The 20054-nt window shown below is 71.7% G+C and overlaps 4 protein-coding genes across 4 annotated transcripts; 3 read left to right on the top strand and 1 right to left on the bottom strand.

The window, feature by feature from the left end:
- The first annotated feature begins 263 nt into the window (after nt 1–263).
- Nucleotides 264–6252, top strand: V1510DRAFT_448878 (uncharacterized protein). The gene is made up of 4 exons (XM_066935788.1): nt 264–486; nt 522–3660; nt 4468–4865; nt 5909–6252. The coding sequence occupies exons 2-4, from the start codon at nt 530–532 to the stop codon at nt 6130–6132; spliced, it is 3753 nt and encodes a 1250-aa protein (XP_066788102.1). The 5' UTR covers nt 264–486; nt 522–529; the 3' UTR covers nt 6133–6252.
- A 1396-nt stretch (nt 6253–7648) lies between these two features.
- V1510DRAFT_437359 (uncharacterized protein) lies at nt 7649–11564 on the bottom strand (the record flags this gene model as incomplete). Its single annotated transcript, XM_066935576.1, has 3 exons — nt 10346–11564; nt 9286–9521; nt 7649–9255 (listed from the first exon to the last, which is right to left on the bottom strand). Exons 1-3 carry the CDS (start codon nt 11557–11559, stop codon nt 7649–7651), a joined length of 3057 nt encoding a protein of 1018 aa, XP_066788101.1. The 5' UTR covers nt 11560–11564.
- A 189-nt stretch (nt 11565–11753) lies between these two features.
- Nucleotides 11754–13647, top strand: V1510DRAFT_437357 (uncharacterized protein; the record flags this gene model as incomplete). The annotated part of the gene is made up of 1 exon (XM_066935575.1): nt 11754–13647. The coding sequence occupies one exon, from the start codon at nt 11754–11756 to the stop codon at nt 13611–13613; it is 1860 nt and encodes a 619-aa protein (XP_066788100.1). The 3' UTR covers nt 13614–13647.
- A 1552-nt stretch (nt 13648–15199) lies between these two features.
- Nucleotides 15200–17950, top strand: V1510DRAFT_419531 (uncharacterized protein). The gene is made up of 2 exons (XM_066934307.1): nt 15200–15915; nt 16087–17950. Exons 1-2 carry the CDS (start codon nt 15317–15319, stop codon nt 17468–17470), a joined length of 1983 nt encoding a protein of 660 aa, XP_066788099.1. The 5' UTR covers nt 15200–15316; the 3' UTR covers nt 17471–17950.
- Nucleotides 17951–20054: the final 2104 nt, after the last annotated feature.

Raw genomic sequence — 20054 nt, 5'->3', positions numbered from 1 at the left:
CCCGCCCCGCCGGGCGCCCGGCCCCCCCCCCCCCCGCCCCCCCCCCCGCCGGCCCCCCCCCCCCCCCCCCCCCCCCCCCCCCGGCCGCGGCGCCGCCGCCGGAGGCGCACCAGTGTACGAGCCTCCGGCGGCGACTCCGTCGAGGGTAGTGCCCTGCGGCAGACGGCGACGGGTGCGCCGCACGGCGTGCGGCTCACGGGCGGCCGCGCCGTGCGGCGGCTGCAGGGGCCAGGCCGCCGCAGGCAATTGCGCGTCAGGGCGCGGCGGCCGCGCACAGCCTCGTCGGGCCGCAGGCGTCACGGTGCTTGCCCGTTGCGGTCTTTTAGTGCGACCTAACCGCCGAGTTCCCAGCTGCACACACGCTTCCCACCACTTTCCCAGGACGCCGCCGATTTGCCGGCGCGCATCAGCATCCATCGGCAAAGCAGTCGGGCGCGGTCGGTAGGGCCGTTTGCAAGCAGTGTGGTCGCTGGAGACCGGAGGGTGGTGCGTGGGCGCGGATCGGGCGGGCTGACGCAGAGACAGCGAGATGTCGTTCCAGGCGCTCGTGATCACGTACGTGATCGGCGGGCTGACGTTCGTGCCGCTGGTGGTGCTGGCCGCGGCGTTCTTCCTGTACAAGACGCTGCCGGAGGTGCCGGCAGACGAGGCGGATGCGGTGTCGGCGCGGCGGGCGGACGAGGCGGACAAGCGCAAGCGGGCACAGGAGCTGCTGCGGTCGCTGGAGGACGTGCACGACATCGACGTGGACGCGGCGATGACGGGGTGGCTGTCGGTGGCGCAGGAGTTCGCGCCCGAGGCCGGCACGACGACGGTCAAGACGCCGACGGTGGGCGAGTCGGCGTACAGCTCGATCTACAAGCACCTGATGGACCGCAAGCAGGCGGCCGCGGCCGGCGACGCGGTGGCGGCCGGCAAGCGGCGGCGCAAGGCGGCCAGCCAGCACTGGGCGGTGCTCCGGCACGGCAACCTGTTCCTGTACGACAGCCCGGAGGCCATGAACGTGCAGCAGGTGATCGTGCTGGCCAACCACCAGGTCGGGCTGTGGCCGCCCAACGTGCCGGACGGGCAGCTGTTTGGCCGGCGCAACGCGGTCTGCCTGTCGCCCAAGCGCCGGGGCGGCCCGCTGACCGAGGACTTCCCGGAGGGCATGATGGCGCCGCCGCGCAACTCGTACTTCCTGTTCTCGGACAACTGCGCCGAGAAAGAGGACTTCTACTTTGCGCTGCTGCGCGCGTCCAAGCCCAAGAAGCGCGAGGCCGGCGCGGGCCTGCCCGCGTACCCCGACCCGTCCGTGGACGCGCACCCGCTGTCGTACCACCCCGAGGACATCATCCGGCTGATCCAGACGCTGCACTCGTCGGACTCGCACCTCCAGAACCGGTGGCTCAACGCCCTGCTCGGCCGGCTCTTCCTGGCCGTGCACAAGACCGAGGCGTTCGACAACTTCATCAAGACGCGGATCGACACCAAGCTGTCGCGCGTGCGCAAGCCGTCGTTCCTGGGCGACATCACGGTGACCAAGATCTACAGCGGCGACTCGCCGCCGTACCTGACCAACCTGCGGCTCAAGGAGCTGACACCGGACGGGCTGCTGATGGTCGCGGCCGACATCAGCTACGTCGGCAACTTCTCGGTCGAGATCGCGACCAAGGCCACGCTCAACTTCGGCTCGCGCTTCAAGACGCGCGAGGTCAGCCTCGTGCTGTCGGTCGCGTTCAAGCAGCTGGACGGCACGATGGTGTTCAAGATCAAGCCGCCGCCGTCGAACCGCGTGTGGTACTCGTTCGAGTCCATGCCCAAGCTGCGCCTGGCGATCGAGCCGGTGGTGTCGTCGCGCCAGATCACGTACTCGATGGTCACGCGCGTGATCGAGAACCGGATCAACGACGCGCTGCGCGACTCGATGGTCATGCCGTTCATGGACGACCTGGCGTTCTACGACACCCGCGCGGACTACTACCGCGGCGGCATCTGGGACCGCTCGCTGCGGCCGACCGTGAACGGCGCGGGGCTGCCGGACCTGCTGGACGACGCCACGTCCGAGATGTACCAGCAGGCCGAGCACCACCTGCGCATGCAGATGCGCCACAACTCGGACAACCTGAGCATCTCGTCGACGGTCTCGGTGGACTCGGACCGCCAGAGCGCCTACGACGACTCGTTCTCGGGCGAGCTGCGCCAGCGGCGGCCGGACGCGTCGGGCTCGGACGACGGCTGGGCGCGCGAGCGCCGGCCGGCCCCGGTGACGGCTGCGTCGGCGCCGCTGGTGGCGGGGCTCGACCGCGCGGCGACGCTTGTGCCGGACGGGCCGCACGCGGCCGCCACGTCGCCGGCCGCGCTCGCCGGCGCCGACGCGGACTCGCCCAACTCGTCCTTCGAGCCGCTGGACGACGCCGACGTCTCCACGGGCACCGTCCGCGACGGCTCGCGCGACGACATCAGCGTCGGCGACGAGTCGGACGACGTCCTGCCGGCCACGCACCTAGCCGTGCCCGCGCACACGTACCGCGCGCGCTCGTCGACCGTCAACAGCGTCTCGTCGACGTCGTCCGGCGGCGACTCGGACCGGGCCTCGACCACGCTGGACACCGTCAAGAAGTGGGGCAACAACTACCTGTCCAAGGCCAAGAAGAGCATCAAGAACCTGAACGAGGACCGCCTGAACCGGCTGAACGAGGACCGGATCCAGAAGCAGATCATCGAGTCGCGCCACAAGTTCAAGGAGGACGTGCTGGTCAACTCGCCGCGCCCGCACACGTTCCCGCCCGAGGCCGCCGGCTCGACCGTGGACATCAAGGCCGACGCGGGCCTGGAGGACATCGACGAGGGCCCCTCGCTCTTTGGCCAGCCGCCGCCGGCGCGCCCGGTCACGTACGGCGAGGAGCACCGCAGCCCGTACGGGCCGAGCCGCGCCATGGAGGTCCCCAGCACCATGGTCAACAAGACCGCGCCGTCGCCGGTCGACGGGCTGTCGCTGCAGCCGGTGTCGGCGCCGCCGCTGTCGCCGGGGCGCGGTCTGCCGTCGCCGGCGAGCACGCTCGAGCGCACGCCGTCGGCCGCGTCTGTGACGGCGACGGCGACGCCGGCGACGACGGCGACGACGGCAACGGCCACGCACGCCGACGTTTCGCGGACGCCGTCGACGCGGGCGTTCAAGTTTCCGCCGCTGCCGCCGCGGCCGGCGTCCCCGGCCGACGGACCGCGGCCGGTCCAGGTCCCGGCGGGCGCGGTGAAGCGCAAGCCGCTGCCGCGGCCGGTCAAGCTGGGCAGCCTGTCGACGCTGCCGGCGTCGACGCCTGCGTCGGCGCCGGCGTCGGCGGCCGGCGCGGGGTCGGCGCCAGCGTCGGCGCCGGCGTCGGCGCCGGCGTCAGCGCCGGCGTCGGCGGCCGACACGCCGCCGGGCTGGACGCCCGTCAAGCCGCCGCGGCCCTACGCCGGCGCGCAGGCCGTGCCCTCCGAGCCCACTGCGGTGGCCATCCCGGCCTCGCTGGCGGTCTCGGAGCCGTCCTCGTCGCCGGCCGACGACCTGATCAAGTTCGACTCGATTGTCACCGACGACCTGGCCAACACGCTTGTCGCTGACTCGCGCGGCGGCTCTGTGTCGCCGACGGTGTCGAAGCTCGGCCTGAGCCCGGACGGGCGCTCCGACAAGAGCGAGTAGTGTACTTAGACAATTATTTTCAGCCGCACACCGTGCGGCGTGAGCCGCATGCCGAGCGGCGCTGGCTGCGGCTATGTGCGGCTACATGGGCCTCGTCCTGGTGGCGAACGCGCGGGCTGCCCGGGCAGGCGTGAGCCGCACAACGCGCGGCGCCGGCTGCGGCTATGTGCGGCTACATGCGCGCCGGCCGCGGTTATATGCGGCTACATGGGCCTCGTTCTGGCGGCGAACGCGCGGGCTGCCCGGGCAGGCGTGAGCCGCACAACGCGCGGCGCCGGCTGCGGTTATATGCGGCTACATGGCCTCATTCTGGCGGCGACTGCGCGGGCTGCCCCGGGCAGGCGTGAGCCGCACGCCGAGCGGCGCTGGCCGCGGCTATATGCGGCTACATGCGTGCCGGCCGCGGTTATATGCGGTTACATGGGCCTCGTTCTGGCGGCGACTCCGCGGGCTGCCCCAGGCAGGCGTGCCGCACGCCGTGCGGCGTGAGCCGCATGCCGAGCGGCGCCGGCCGCGGTTACATGCGGCTACATGGCCTCATTCTGGCGGCGACTCCGCGGGCCTCTGCCAGGCGGGTCGCAGCCACCGCGGCGCCACCGTGGCTGCGGCGCGCGCGGCTGAGCCGCACAGCGTGCGGCTGATGGCGCCGCACGGCGCGCGGCTCAGTCGCGCGCCGCGCGGGCTGCGGCTCAAGTCATGATTGTATCGCCGGACTAGTACTACAAGCGATCGAGACAAAACAGTAGGCAAAACAGGAGCAAAACGTGACCAACCGATGAACGAATGATAAGGATATTGTACAGCCCGGCGCTACAGGCCCTTGCCCGAGATCGCGCGGTTGGTGTTGACGCCCGACAGCTTCTGCAGGTAGCTCTGGGTCGGGTTCCAGCGGCGGACCGAGCGGACCTCGTCGGCGGTGTAGCCCGGGATGCGGATGTTCCAGTTGCGCTCGAGGTGGAGCTGGACGTCCTTGACGTCGAGCATGGTGGACTTGCGGTGCTTGGCCAGGCGGCAGGCAAAGGACGTCACGGACGAGACAAACTCGTCGGCCAGGTCGAGCAGGAGCTCCTCGACGTCGGTGTCGACGTTGGTGTCCTTGTCGTCGCCCACCATGTCCTTGACGAGCTCCGAGAGCTTGCGCTTGGACAGGACGCGGCTGCCGTTGAGCTCGAACGCCGGCGGCTTGGTGATCGCGGGCGAGGTCAGCGCCGGGGACGACGAGGCGTGGCCGCCGGTCAGCGTCGGCCGCGCGGGCTTGACCGCCGCCGCCACCGGCTGCTTCACCGAGAGCTTGGACGGGATCGGCATGGCCACGCCGGCCACCGACAGCGGCGACTGCGTCATGAGCGACGCGGACGCGCCGGCCGCGCGCGCCGCCGGCGTCTGCGGCGCCGGCGTCTGCGGCGCGGCCGGCGCAGCCTGCGCGCGCGCCTGCTGCGCCTGCTGCGCCTGCTGAGCCTGCTGCGCCTGCTGCGCCTGCGCCTGCGCGAGGCCCTGCGCGCGCGCCAGCTGCGCCGCCGTCGCCTGGTTCATGGGCATCACCGGCATGTTGGGCGCGCGCACGGCCTGCCCCACGACCTGCTGGACCTGCTGCGACGACGGCGTCAGCGGCTGCCCGTGCGGGCTGGCCACGCCGCCCGGCATGTCCATCCGCATCGCCTGCGCGCGCGCCGCCGCCGCCGCCTGCTGCTGCCGCGCCGCCAGCGACGGCGTCCCCGCCGCCGGCATCACGTTCGGCGACCCCGCCCGCGGCGTGTGCATCTGGGCGCCCTGCGCCCGCTGCTGCGCGCTCATCTGCTGCCGCGGCATGATCGGCGTGTGCGCCGCCGCCGGCGACGCCTGCTGCTGCAGCCCAAACTGCTGCTGCTGCGCGCGCTGCTGCGCCTGCTGCAGCTGCGCCTGCTTGGCCTGCTGCGCAATCTGCGCCTGCTGCTCCATCGTCAGCTGCGACAGGTTCGGCTGCTGCACCGCCTTCAGCTGGCTCATCAGCCCAGCCGCCGTCAGCGGCTGCCCGCTCGTGCCCGCGGCCGCGCCGGCCTGGTTGCGCATGTCGCTGTACTTGATCTGCGCCGCGATCGTCTTGGCCGCCGAGATGTAGTGATCCCGCTTCGTCACCAGCTCGCGCACCACCCCGCTGACCTTCTCGCGCTCCTCGGCCGACATGCCCGCGTTCTCGTTCACAAACTTCTCCTGCGTCGCGATCTGGAGCTGGCAGGCGTTGATGTACTTTTGCAGCTGCTGCAGGTTGTTTATCCGCACCGCCTGCTGGTCCTGCGGCGACAGGTTCGCGAACTGCTGCTTCTGCGCCAGCGTCGCCGCGGCCTTCATCTGCGCCTGCACCTGGGCCTGGGCCTGGGCCTGGGCCTGCACCTGAGCCTGCTGCGCCAGCAGCTGCTGCTGGCTCGGCGCGCCGCCCTGCCCGCCCTGCCCGTTGGGCATCTGCGGCATGTGTCCCTGCTGGTTCATAGCGGATGCCGATGGTCCGGAGCTCCGCGAGCTCGGGGGAAGCGTGATGGATGGCCGGTCGATGGAAGCAACGGTGGATGAAGTCCGAGCTGGATTTTCTGGAAAGCAGGCGTTGCGCCGCCGCCGCGCCGCGCATGCGCCACACCCGCGGCGCCGCGGGGGGGTTAGGGAGTAGCCGCGCCGCATATGCTGCCGTTTGCGGCTGCAACCGTCACGCGCTGCGCGCGTCCAGCGCTACGCGACTGCGGAGGTCAGTGCGGTGGTAGCGCGCAGAGCCGCACGCATGCAGCCGCTGCCACGACGCCGGCTGGCCGTCCTAGCTGCACTAAGAGCGCTGCGGCTATATGGCCGAGCCTAAACACCCTCGACGGAGTCGCCGCCGGAGGCCCACCGCAGCTGGTCTCGTCAGGGGTGCCGGAGCTTGCGGGCGAGCCTCCGGCGGCGACTCCGTCGAGGGTAGCTGCCCTACGGGCAGGATGCGGCTATATGGGTAGCGGCTATGGCACACGACCACCTGCCGGAGGGCAGCTACCCTTGGCAGGATCATCACCGAGGCTTTGTGAGCCTCCGGCGGCGACTCCGTCGAGGGTAGCTGCCCTGCGGGCAGGGTGCGGCTATATGAGCAGCGGCTATGGCACACGACCGCCTGCCCGAAGGGCAGCTACAGTCGACAGAGTCGCCGCCGGAGGCCCGCCGCAGCTGGTCTCGACAGAGGTGCCGGAGCTTGCGGGCGAGCCTCCGGCGGCGACTCCGTCGAGGGTAGCTGCCCTCCGGGCAGGATGCGGCTATATGAGCAGCGGCTATGGCACACGACCACCTGCCCGAAGGGCAGCTACCCTCGACGGAGTCGCCGCCGGAGGCTCACCCGCAAGACCCTGTCGAGAACAGCTGCGGCGAGCCTCCGGCGGCGACTCCGTCGAGGGTAGCTGCCCTACGGGCAGGGTGCGGCTATATGGGCGGCGGCTATGGCACACGACCACCTGCCCGAAGGGCAGCTACCCTCGACGGAGTCGCCGCCGGAGGCTCGTGCGCGAACGCCCTCCCGGGGAGCCACGCTCGGCAGACAGTGCCAGCGAGCCCAGACTGACCATTAACTGGCTGCCGGGCCGCAGCATGTAGCCGCAAGTCGCCCATGCCGCAGCAAGTAGCCCACCATGTAGCCGCAGATGCAGCCCACCATATAGCCGCACCATATAGCCGCGCCACATAGCCGCACCACATAGCCGCCAATACCGCAGCCCACGGCCGTCGTCGCCGCGCCGCGCTACGTGTCGCTGGTGCAGAGCAATACATTATCCGCAAGCGGATCAAACGATATATAACAGCGAATCCGCAGAGGCGTAGTAAAGAGTACAACAATAATATAACAGGCGGTCGTTTCTTTTTTTCTTTTCCAAACCGTTTAAGCCGTCTTCCCAATTTTTAGTTTTGATGCGTGTGCGTAGGGCCGGGCCCGTCGTGCGCGCGTGGCCAGGGCCACGCCGAGTGTTCTAGAGGCGTCGGACGGTCCAGGGCCCGCTAGATTCCGTCAAAGTAGAGGCCCTGCATCTTGCCGAGCAGCGCGGTGTCGACCGGGTCGAACGGCAGCTGTTTGGTCGGGTCCTGGACGGAGGTGTTGGCGGAGGAGGGGACGCGGCGGCCGCCGGCGCCGGCGTCGGTGGACTCGACGTCCGAGGCCTGGGAGGACGAGGCGGAGCGGCCGAGGGCGGCGCGCGCGCTGAAGACGTGGTCGGGGTCGTCGTCCATGACAAACTGGGTCTCGTCCTCCTCGATGACGGCCTGCTCGTGGCGGCGGGACGAGGAGGTGCGCTGGACGTGGCGGGCGGGCGGGGCCGGGCTGGCGGCGGCCAGGCCGAGGGCGCCAAAGCCGTGGCTGCCGTACGCGTCCGAGAACGAGCGCGGGGAGGTGCTGGCCTGGAGCAGCGACGAGTGGCGCAGCGGCGAGCCCACGACGTTGTCGGCCGGGGGCTCGTCCTTCGGCCGGCGCGTGAAGAGCTGGCCGAAGCGCATGCCCGAGTCCGAGAACGAGCCGTGGCGGGGCGAGGACGAGATGGCGTCGCCGATGACGCCGGACGGCGTCGTCGAGAAGCGCGAGACCGGGTCCGGGAACTCGTCGTGGCGCGAGCCGCGCCGCTGGCGCTCCTGCGGCGTCAGCAGCTCGTTGAGCGACGACGGCACAAAGTCCTCCTCGTACGCAAACGCGTCCGAGTCGTCGATCGCGACCTCGTTGTCGAGCGCGTCGCTCGCGCTCCACACCGCCAGCCGCGCCGGGAACGAGCCCGACGTGAAGCGGCGCGACGGCACCGCGCCCACGGACGCCGACGTCGTCATCGCCGCCGCAAACACCGACGACGTGCTCGTGCCGTTGCCCAGCCCGTGCGTGAACGGCGACGCCGACGGCGGCGACGTCGGGGCGCCCTCGTGCAGCCCGAACAGCTCGCCCGGCGCCCGCGACGCCTTGAACGACGACGCCGACGTCGACAGCGCCTGGTCCGACTCCACGCCGAACGCCGACATGTACAGCGACCGCACCGCGTGCGAGTCCGTCGACGCCGACGGCGACATGTCCATGCCGAACTTGCTCGGCACCGACGCCGCAATCGGCCCGTGCCGCGCCAGGAACGACAGGTTGTTGCTCTCGATCGACGCCGGCAGCGACGCGTCCATCGCCAGCGGCCGCGCGCCCAGGTACCCGTCCAGCGGCGGCGACGACGCGAACTCGAACGCCTCGGTCGGCACCGCCCGCTGCGGCTGCGGCCCGGAGATGGCCGCGCCGAGCGGCGGGTACTCGTCGGCCGGCGCCGCCGGCGCCGCCCCCCGGTTGTTCATCATGCCCGCCAGCGACCGCGCCAGCGCCGACGGGTTGTTGGCCGGCGCCTCGGCCGGCACGTTGCGCCCGCCGATCTGCAGCGGCACAAAGCCCTGCCCCGGCCGGTGGTTGACCCGCCGGCCGTCCGGCATGATGTGCGCCAGCGCGCACTTGGGCCCGAACTTGCAGTTGCCCTTCTGGAAGTACTTGCACGGCGCCGGCTCCGCCTGCGAGTCCATCGAGTGCGAGAACGGGCACGTATTGCCCGCCTGGCACGTGCCCTGCCGGAAGAACTTGCACGGCACATGCGACAGGTCTGCGTCAGCGCCGCCGCGCGCCCACTTACTCTTGCTCGGCGGCGACCGGCTCGCCTCCAGAAAGCTCGACCCGGACCCGCCCCCGGCCGACCCGCTCTGCTTGCTGTACATGCCCGCGCTGCCGCCGGCTGCCGTCGCGTAGTCGGCCGGCAGGAACTGGACGTTGGACATCCGCTCCCGCTTCTTGGCCTTCTTGTCGCCGCCCTCGGCTGCCGGTGCCTCTGCGGCCCCGCCCTCGCCGCCCTCCTCGCCCCGGGCCTTGCTGCTGCGGTTGCGCCGCCGGCTTCGGGAACCGCCCTCGTCCGTGGCCGTTCCGGGAATCGGCAGACCTTGCACTGCTGCGTCGGCGCTGCCCTGCCTGCTACCGCCGTCCAGACGGCTTCGCGCTGCCTGCACGGTCGTCACTCTGTCTGCTGGCCGCTGAGTCTGGCTGTCAGCGCTGTTCGGGCTCGGAGCGGCCTGGGACCGCGGCGGGCGGCGGCGGCGACGGCGGCGACGGCGGCGACGGTGCCGACGGCGACCGCGGCCGGCCGGCCGGCACGGCCGCGGCGCCGCCGCGGCGACGCGGCCGCGCGGCGGCCGGGCCGTCGCCGCCGCCGCCGTTTCCCCGCCGCACCGGCTGCGCCCGCCCGGCGCCGCGGGGCGCCCGCGCCACGCCCACACATACCTGCACCAAAAACCAATCGCCCGAGACACTCTAGGCGGTCCTCTCGGCTAGACTGGCTGCGAAACTGGCGGAAGACGGTGATGCTGCGTGCGCGATGGCGGAAGTAGGCTGCAACGTAGGTGTTTTGTGAGCGGCTCGCGCCGGGTAACGGCTCACGTTTCCGCATGCGGCGCCGTTTGTGATCCGGGGCCAATGCTGCCGCCGGAGAGCCGCATGGCGTGCGGCGGGCACGTGATCGAGCCGCACGCCGTGCGGCGGGCCGCTGCGCGCGGCGCACGTCGCCGGACGGCCGGCAGCGCTCGCGCCACGCGACGGAGACGCCCGAGACAGGCCATGGGCGGGTGGCGCATGCGCACGCGCCACCCGGCGGACGTGGCGTGAGCCGCACGGAGTGCGGCGCGCTGTCAGGCATTGCTATTTACATGTACACGCGGACCTTCACCGAGGCGTCGCGGTCGGGCGCGTCGGCCGCCGCCGCCCCGGCCCCGGCGCCCGCGCCGGGCTCCGCCGGCTCGCGCACGCCCGCCCAGCTCACCGCGACCGCGCAGCCGCTCGCCGACGGCTGGCTCCAGCCCACCAGCGACCGCTCAATCTCCAGGCCGTAGACAAAGTTGCGGCGCGCCGCGTCCAGCAGCAGCGTCGCCAGGCCCAGCCGGCGGCACGAGTGCGACACGTACAGGCGCGACACGCCCAGCACCAGCGGCACGTCGCCCTCCAGCAGCTCGCCCGACCGCGCCCGCATGAACCGGCCCGCCTGCACGCGCTCGGCCGCCAGCAGGCCCACCAGCCGGCGCTCCCGGCGCGCGCGTGCGCCCGCCGCCGCCCGCTGCCACGACACGGCCGCCACAAACACGCACCGGCCGGCGTCCCACACGTGCTCGTCGTCCGGCGCCGACAGCTCGGTGTTGCAGATCTCCAGCAGGGCGTCGACCGCGCGGCGCACCGCCCGCGGCTCGCCCGGGCCGATCTTGTGGATGCGGACCTCGCCCTCGGCCGCCTGCTTGCGCACGTCCGTGGTCTGGACCGCCGGCAGATCGCTGGCGCTGGCGCTGTCGAACTCCACGCCCGACAGCGCGCGCGCGTGGAACTTGACGTGGATCCCGCGGTCCACCTCGCTCAGCTGGTGGTAGCTCATGCCGCACTCGGGGCACGTGTGCTTGAAGCTCGCCGACGTCAGCGACAGGTGCGTCTGGACCTTGCGCGTCGGGCCCGGGCTGCCCGCCCACGGCTTGCCGTCCGCGGACGCAAACGGGTCCGACGCGGTCGCCTGCGTCTTGCCGGTCCCGGCCAGCCGGGCCAGCCGCCGGCCGCTGTTCTCCTTGTTCTCCTGGCCGGCCGGCCGCGCCGGCGACGCCGCCAGCGCGCGCAGCCGCGCGGCCGCGCGCGACCGGTCGCCGGGCCGCGGCGACGCGTTGCCGCGCCGCGGCGACAGGTCCGCCAGCCGCGCGCGCACGGGCGAGCTCTCGGGCGAGCGCAGCGGCGGCGACCGCGGCGACCGCGGCACGGCCACGGCGGGCGACGACGACAGCCCGATCCGCTTGCTCGGGCGCACCGGCGACGACAGCGGCCGCCGCTTGCGCCCGTAGGTCGTCTTGACGCGGGGGTAGACTGAGGGCGACGACGAGGGAACGTCCATGGTGGATGGGCGGGAAGGTGCGGACGCGTCGCGTCACGCGCGCCTGAGCCGCACAGGCGAGGCAGGCGAGCCGCATGCGGTGCGGCGCGCGCCGCACGCGGCGCGGCGCGCGCACAGACCGCCGAGCCGCGCAGCGTGCGGCGCTTACCCGGCCCCGACCCGGTCTTCCCGCGCCCGCCGCCGCACCGCACCCCATGGCCGACCCGTACGTGACGCCGTACCCCGGCCCGGAGCTGCGCGCGCAGCTGCCGGCCGACGTCTGGGCGGCCCTGCTCGCCGCCTGGACCCAGATCGCCGAGCTCTACCTGGCCCGCCCGCCGCCCGACGCCCTCAACGCGCCGGCCATGGCCCGCTTCCTCGAGACCTACCTGGCGTCGGCCGGCGCGCCGCCGGCGGCCAAGCTGCCTGCGGTCACCGGGCCCGCCGGTGGATCCGCCGCCGGCCGATCGCTTCGCCGCGCGGTCTTTTTCGTGCTCTACCGCGCCCTGGCCGCCGACGCCTCTGCCGACCACGACGCCACCTGCTGGGCTTTTATCCGGCTCTACGCCAGCCGACGGCCGGCCGAGCTGCGCACGCTGGTCAGCCTGCGCGCGGCCGCCCGGCCCGTCGCTGCTGGCACGCTCGATCCGCTCGCCGCCGCCGCCAGCGCCGCGCTTGGCGGCGGTTCTGCCTCTGACCGCGACGTCCGCGCCCTGCGTGTTCTGCTCGAGGACGACGCCATCGCCCGCCGCTGGCTGGCGGCCCCGTGGTTCTCGGCCCTGGCCGACGCCCCGCGGCCCCCGCGAACGGTCGCCGTGGCCACCAAGCTCGCATACGTCTCGCTGACTGCCCTGACCCGGTTGCCGGCCCAGCTCGGTCCGATCGTGCAGCAGCTCATTTCCGACAGCCCCGCCGGCTCGCCCGACTCGCTCTTGGCCGCCGTCGTCGTCCAGACTCGGCTGCTGGGCGCGCTGCGGCGGCGCAGCGGCGCCGCCGCCGTCGACGCCGCCGCCGTCTCGCTCGAGACTTTTCGTCTGCGGCTACCGGCCGCGAACGCACCGCCCCAGTTCCCCCGCACGCTCACGCGCGCCGAGCGCCGCGCCCGTCGGCGCGCGGCCGCCGTCGCCACCGTGCGCGAGATCTTCCCCGACCTCGACCGCGCGTTCGTCGACCACGTCCTGCAATCGCACTCGGACTCGGTCGAGGCCGCCATGGCGTACCTGGCCGAGCTCTCGCCGGACGACATCCACGCGTCCGCGGCCGCGCTGGCCGGCCTCAGCATCGCCGACGACGCCTCCGACGTGGCGTCCGCGGCCGCCAGCATCACGGCCACCCCCGACGCCTCGGACGACGAGGACCTGCGGTACGCCCCGGGCCAGCTGCATTTCGGCAAAAAGCCCCGCGCCGCCATGGACGCCATGCTCAGCACGGTCCCCGACAAGCAGCGCATTCTTGACTCGCTCAAGGCCATCTACGACGACGAGGAGGACGAGCGCGACGACACGTATGACGACGTCGACGCTACCGGGATCGACGACGACGGCCCCGACTCGTACCGCGACCGCGACGACGGCATCTACCTCGGCACACGGCCCGCGCGGCCGGCCGCGGCCGCCCCTGCGCCGTCGGCCGGCCCTGCCGCGCCCGCGCCGCGTGCCGCGGTCGACCCGCGCGAGCGGCTGCTCTGGGAGACCTACCAGAGCGCTCCGGACATGTTTCTATCGGCCCAGCGGGGCACGCCCGGGCGCGCCTCGCTCCGCAAGGCCACCGGCTGGTCCGACGAGCAGCTCGAGGGCTGGGCCCGCATGCTCGAGCGCGATCCGCGCCGGCGCCGGCGCCTGGAAACCGCATACGCGTTCGCCGGCAACCGGCGGCAAGCCAGCCCCGCACGGCCAGTTGCCACGGACGACGGCGCAGACGACGCGGACGACGACGAGCAGCCCGCAGCAGCAGCGGCGTCGTCTGCGACGCGTGGCCGCGGCCGCGGCCGCGGCCGTGTCGCCCGCGGGAGCCGGGCCAACCACGGCCGGCGTGACGCGCGCACCAGGAAAATGGCGGCCGGTCTGCGCGAGTAAAGCAGCGCCGTTGGAGGTTCGCCGGCGACGCGCAAGAGCCGCGGCGCCACGGCAGCTAGCTCGGCTACTACGGTCGCGTGGGCCATCTGGGCGGCATTGGCCAGGCACGCGCCTCGCTAATCAGGCTCGTCAGCCGACGGGCTGGCGATGGCAGACCGGGCAGTTTGCCGGCCATCGTAGGCCCACAGCTCGTGGAGAGGGGCCGCCATGTGCGCGGTCGCCTGTCGACCGGATGTACAGCATGCGCCGGCCAGACATAGCCGTGCAATAGACAAAAGTGTTTGCAGACCACAGCCTGCGTTGTAAGCGCTGACGGGGCCAGGCCAGCGGGGACCGGTGGGGGCCAATGCGGCGCAATCACCAGGCGAGGCGAGCGTACGGGCCTACCGAGTGCATGGATCCAAGACAGCGCGGTGAGACACGGGCGCATGCGCGGCCATCGCGCTGTACGCGAGAGCATTCGGGCAGCGGGACCGTGGCGCGTGGCTCCAGGACGGCGGGCGGAGTCGGTAATCGAGCCGGGCGCTTACGGGTGCTAGCGGACAGGCCGGTGCCGGATGCGGGACCCGAGCGGCGGCGGCTGCCATTGGTAGGCAGTTCCAGCGCTGTCACGCCGGGACGGGAACAGCCGCGGCGGGTGCGGCTCGGGGACCGTGCGGGCGCCTTGCGTCATGCGGCGTGCGGCTGCAGAGTGGGCGGCTGCGGGCAACCGCCGGCGTGCAGTCGGGCCGATGCGGCGGTGGTGCGCTGGCGGCTGGGCAGCGCCACAGGGCCAGGCACGGCGCGGGCGGGGCGGCTCGGCTGGGAAAGCCTACGGGCCGTTCGCAAAGGCGCCTACGGACCGGGTCCACGCGGACCAGCGCAGTGGTCCCAATCGGGGGAACCGGGTCCGCCAGGTCCTGCAGGTCCCAGGCATGGCCGGATTCGGCGGCCCGGGGCGGTGGCCACCTGCGTCAGTCCCCTACATCGCTGTGCGTGGCCGTGCATGCGCATGCATGATGGTGTAACGTGTGGCCTGAAGCGGCGTGACCCGTCCGTAGACGGCTAGGCCGCACTAGTGCGTCCTGCAGGCCCAGAGCAGTGGCACCATGGCGCCAGGAACGGCTAGGGCCGGCGGGCGACGGGCCCTATCTGGCTCGCGCTGTGGCGACCAGGCACGACGCCGCCACGGCCGGCCGCGGCCCGCCGCGCCTACTCCGACAGGCCGGCCAGCCGCGCTGCAGGGCGCTATACCCGCGGCGCCGTCGGGCGTCTGTCACAGCGCCGGATTTAGGGTTTAAGGAAATGGGAAGGAGCCGGGTACATCAGCAGGGTAAGGCCGACCTTGTTCCTGCGCACGAATTCTAACTTACTCAGGCAGGAGTTAGGGGAAGCCGTGCGCGGTCCGCATGGCCGCCCCAGCCGCCCAAAGAGGGCCCCGCGCGGCCGCGCCCCCCATAGGGAATATCCGTAAAAAGTCTGTGCGTTTTGGGCCTGCGCCCAGCTCAGGAACTTAAACGGGAAGGGATATTACCCTGATCAACAAGGCGCAGGTACGGCGCTAGCTATATAGTGCGTTTGGCGTCCTACTTTTTGGATTTTAACCCCTTTAATTGCGTTTCTTTCCAGCCAAACTCCTCTGCAACCCTGTCTGCCACTTTCCGCGGCGCCGTCCAGCCATCTCCGCCAATCCGCCAGGCCCGCCCAGTGAAGCAGAAGCCAGGATGACTGCCGCGTCTGTCAAAGCCGCGAACGCGTTCTCGATATCGGCGCTGACAGAGTCCAACAACCCGACGGGCAGTGTGCGAGGGTCACCCGGCAAATCCAGCGCAGGCCCCTCCGGAGCCTCGCTGCGGAGCGCCGCCAACAGTAGTTCCGACCCCAGCACCTCCGCCGCCGGCCGGGCCGCCGACGAGACCAGCGACGCCGCGGGCCGGACCACGGCCGAGTCCCCGCCGACCTCCACTATCGTCACGCGCGCTCGCAGCAGCGGCCGCGACCGCCGCGACAACCGCCGCGAAAGCAAGGACGAGGACGCGATGGACACCGACACCGCCGAGCCGGCCAGCAGCCCGCCGTCGAGCGCTGCCGCCTCGACCGGCAAGCGCTCCAAGAACAAGCCGCCGAAGATCTTCCAGTGCTCTGGCTACGGCAACTGCAAGATGACCTTCACCCGAAGCGAGCATCTGGCTCGACACATCCGAAAGCATACTGGCGAGCGCCCGTTCAAGTGCCACTGCCAGCGGACCTTCTCGCGGCTCGATAACCTGCGACAGCACGCCCACACGGTGCACGCCAACGAGGCGATCGTGCCAACGACCTTGTAAGTGCGATCGCCGTCCGGTCGACGCCGCTGGCGCCGCGGCGGGCGGTGCAGCACAGACCGGCCGCGCCCTGGAAGGTGCATCTGTCGGCTGGTTGCCGCCGTCTGCCCGCCGCGGCTGTTCTCGCCCCGCGCGCCGTTCTCGCCACCACGCATGCTAACGCAGTCTAGCCCGTATCACCCGCGCTCAGCGTCCCTCTCGGCACTGCCATCGCGACACCAGTCGTACATGCGCCCATCGCAGGGCCCGCACTCGGCGGTCCCCGAGGGCTACGCCCAGGCGCCGCCGCAGGCGGCCGTCGCCGTCGGGCCCGAGCCGAGCTCGCTGCCGCCGCCGTCGTCGTCGCTCTCATTCACCACCCGCAGCTTTCGGCCCAAGCATCGGCCGAACCCGCTGGATCTGCACCAGACACGGTATGGCGCAGGCACTGACTCGCCACCGGTCTCGCCCGCGTCCGGGTCGGCGCTATACACGCCGTCGCCCTACGGCTACACTCCCACGTCATCGCGATTTCAGGGCCAGGGCATGCAGCCGGTGCTGCCCAGTCCTACGTCGCTAGTGTCGCCCGCCCACCAGCCACCTGCGTACCAGCAGCAGGCCTACGGCGGCTACGGCCACCAGTATCCGCCCTCGCAGTATTCCCCGTACCCGCCGCATATGCAGAACGGGCCGCCGTCGGCCGGCCCAGGGGGGCCGCCGCCGCCGATGGCCCAGGCCAACATGCCGCCGGGCCCGGGCCGGCCCTATGGCGACCACGAGTCGCCGGTGCTGTCTCGGTTCCCGTCGACGAACTTCACGCCGCCGTCGAGCGCCACGTTTGCGCCGTCGGACCAGGGCGCTGTGGCGTCGCCCGAGGAGGGCAAGCCGGCTGGGCCCGAGCGCGGCCCCGAGAAGCGCCGGACGTGGGGCCCGGGCATGTTCAACCTGCCGCCGCCGGTGCAGCAGGCCAACGGCCGCGCGCCGGGCGCCGGCCAGCAGCAGACGCCGCTGCCGTCAGCATCGACGCTGCTGTCGTCGGGCAACACCCCGCCGTCGGCCTCGTCCACGACCTCGTCGATCTCGTCGCAGTCGTCCCAGACCAGTGGGCCGCCGCCCGTCTACGACCCCTACAAGCAGCAGCAGGCCGGCCAGCCCGGTTACCGCTACAGCGTCTCGCAGTACGGCGACCAGCCGCCGCCGCCCGGCCAATACCCCCCGCCGCCGCCGCCGAACGGCTACTACTACGGCGGCCAGGGCCCGCCGCCGCAACTTGCTCCGCCCGGCCAGCCCGGCCCTGCCGCCGGCCCGCCGGGCCGCGGCTACTACTACGGCAGCTCGCCCAGCTACACGTACCGCCGCAAGAGCCTGTCGGACATGAAACAAGAGGAGCTGCCGTACGGCGGCCCCCGTCCGGACTCCGGCCCCATGGACGAGAGTGCCGACGACTATCCGCCAACCCTGGCGCCGCTACGCAACGTCGACGACAAGAAGGACGCGCGCGGTCTCGAAATGGGCGGCGTCGACGCCCTGCTCGAGGCTGCCAACACGATGGCGCACATGGCTACGCCGCAGTAGGGGCCCGGGCATGGGTTACATTGGATGGGTCGTACTGGGTTTGGTCGGTGTTTGGGCGGTCCGCGCCGGCAGGATGCCGGCGCACGGCCGCAGGTCTCGTGGTATGTTTGTCTTATAAATCGGTTTTGGCACAGGACTTGTTTGGAAAGCTTGTCGTCACGTTTGTGTAAATTGTTTCGCGTTTGTATGATTACTGGGTGCTCCGGCGTTGATGATTGTCCGAAGCGGGCACGCCCGCCCCGCGCATGCGCTCTTTTTGATGCCGGCGGCAGCCGGCGGACGGCCTGCTCGGTTCTATAATGACGGTTGGTTATGATGGGTTATTTTGGGACAGAACCGGCTGGCTGCCTTGGCCGTCTTTTGGTCTGTATATTGTTTTTGCGGCGCCCTCATTGCGCTGTTCTGTTGCGTCTGACCTCATTTGTTACACTACTATATTGTTCGATACGTTGTATGATACTCAATCGATTTCGAGACATGTCAGAGCCGTGACACCGGATCAAGAGTTGTCACGGCAGGGCCGGCGGCCATGCGAACGCCCAGAGAGGAAATGATTGCCCGCACATGGCAGCCACGCGTGGATAGGCTTTGGCTGGTCAGGGCTGACGGGTGCGTTCGGGCCACGCTGTGGCTGCCGGGTCGGGTCGGGCGGGGTGTGCGTGGGGTGGCACATACGCTCGGACGTGAGGTTGGTCCGTGAGACCCGGGAGTGCGCGGGTCGGGGCGACGGCGGCGCCCGGGTCGGCGCAGACAAGCGGGTCGGAACGACTCCTGGCCCCCGCGTAGGCGAGCGGCATATCCGACCCGACCCGTAGCACCGGTTCGCAGCGACCCGCGTAGGCGAGCTCACGAGACCGACCCGCGGCCGCCGGCGCGCGTCCGCCGCGTTCGCGCCCGCGAATGGGCGCAGCGCAGCAGACAGCGCCGATGTAGCCGCCGCGGTGGCATTGCGCAGGCCTCTGCAGGCGGGTGCAGGCAGGCGCAGGGCCGCGCAGGCGGTACGGGTCCGCGCCGCCACGGCGCCCCGCGTGCCGCCGAGCCACCCGAGCGGCTGTCTGTCCGTGCAGCGACCACCGTGATGTCTGAGTCCCCAGTCGGGCTAGGCAGCATCGATCTCGCGGCTGCCGCCGGCCGCGGCCGCCCGACACGTCTGCAGCCGTGGCGGCGGCGCGACGTGACCACTCGCCCGCGCGCAGCCACGTAGGCCCAGCCCAGTGGCCGACGTCGGCTACAGCAGGCCCTTGGCATCGCAGCCGACGTGCCGGCTGCGCGTCGCCCGGCGGTCACGCGGTCCCGAGCTGTGACCCGGCGGCTATGCGCCCCAGGAACGGCCACGACCGCGACCGCAGGCGCGCGCGCACCGCCACAGCCGCGGCGTAGCGAGCGGCCTGCGCCGGCGCGGCCGGGTCGGCGCTTGGCGCTAGCGCGGCGGCGGCTGCCGCGCGCCGGTACCGCCTCGTCCCCGCGGTGCTGGGTCTGCCCCGGGTCCGCCCCAGGTCCGCCCCAGGTCCGCCCCCGGGTCCGCCCCGGGTCCGCCCCGGGTCCGGCCGCCGTCCCCGGCCGCCGCCGCCAGCCGTCGGCCCGATCACGTTCGGTCACAGCCGGTCACCGCCCGCGCAGCCAGTCACCCTCCCGCCCTAACGCTGCCACCTCACGGCCGGCTGTCCCGCGCCCCACGAAGGCCCTCGGCGTCGCCGCCGCCGCCCACGCCGCACCCTGTTCGTCCGGCCACGTGAACGCGACTGATCGGCCGAGTTTGTTGGCTACACTCGACTAGAGCTTGCCCTGATAAAGCGATGCCGCTAGTCCCAGATAAGATTAAGCTTTATGCCAGGTCTGCTCAACACGCCGGCCAACCGACTCGCCGAAAACAAAGTGACGACCAGCGATCACCGCGGTCGCCTGCGCGCCCGCGAACGCCATGCAGCGTGACTACTGTCTTGGGGGGCCGCCGCCGCACCTGTCCCGAACAGGTGGTCGTCGCGCCGGCCGAGCGTCCCGCTGCCGCGGACCACCACCGTGGGCGGCCGTCGTGTCGCATCAAGCACGCACGTAGTACGCGCTACTGTCGCGCTATCCCCCACCTGGCCCGCCGCACTGCACCCGGCCTGCTGGTGCACCCTACTATTAGTCTCCAGGCCTAGTCGTGCGTCAGCCATCGATCGTCGGCCTCGTTGCTACCTCACCGCCATAAGCTGCGCACGCATCCTCGCCCAGTGTCCAACAGGCGTTCTTACAACAAACACGGCAGCTGCGGGCCGCGACCATCAATCCATCGCTAATAGTCCCAGCATAGCGTGGTCCAGCGCAGACGCTCCGTGCTAGCAGCTAGGTGCAGCAGACCCCGCTTAAGGTGCATCAGAGGACCGCAGCAGGCAAGATCAGAGCCGCGAACGTGCTGCTTTAAAACCATCGGCAACAGACTGACACGTCTGCATCGCCAGCCATCGTTGTCGAACGCGTCCAGCCGTCGTCCCAGGCCGCTCGGAACCGACCAAGTGAGTGGCGCCCGGCGCCGGCCGAGCCGCGGATGTGCCGGCTGCCACGGTGGCCTCCACCAGCGGCCACTGGCGGCCGTGGCCGC

The sequence above is a fragment of the Dipodascopsis tothii genome, assembly GCF_038497935.1.
Source record: "Dipodascopsis tothii strain CBS 759.85 unplaced genomic scaffold V1510scaffold_22, whole genome shotgun sequence".
NCBI lineage: Eukaryota > Fungi > Ascomycota > Lipomycetes > Lipomycetales > Lipomycetaceae > Neoaidaea > Neoaidaea tothii.
This window is presented reverse-complemented; position numbering and strand designations above follow the sequence as displayed.

Excerpts from the sequence above, each read along its gene's own strand:
- V1510DRAFT_448878 (XM_066935788.1), top strand. The coding sequence starts at position 530 with ATGTCGTTCCAGGCGCTCGTGATCACGTACGTGATCGGCGGGCTGACG. Across the intron at positions 3,661-4,467 it reads GGGCGCTCCGACAAGAGCGA|CCCGGCGCTACAGGCCCTTG; the intron begins GTAGTGTACTTA and ends GATATTGTACAG. Across the intron at positions 4,866-5,908 it reads GCTTGGTGATCGCGGGCGAG|GTTGTTTATCCGCACCGCCT; the intron begins GTCAGCGCCGGG and ends CAGCTGCTGCAG.
- V1510DRAFT_419531 (XM_066934307.1), top strand. The coding sequence starts at position 15,317 with ATGACTGCCGCGTCTGTCAAAGCCGCGAACGCGTTCTCGATATCGGCG. Across the intron at positions 15,916-16,086 it reads GCGATCGTGCCAACGACCTT|CCCGTATCACCCGCGCTCAG; the intron begins GTAAGTGCGATC and ends AACGCAGTCTAG.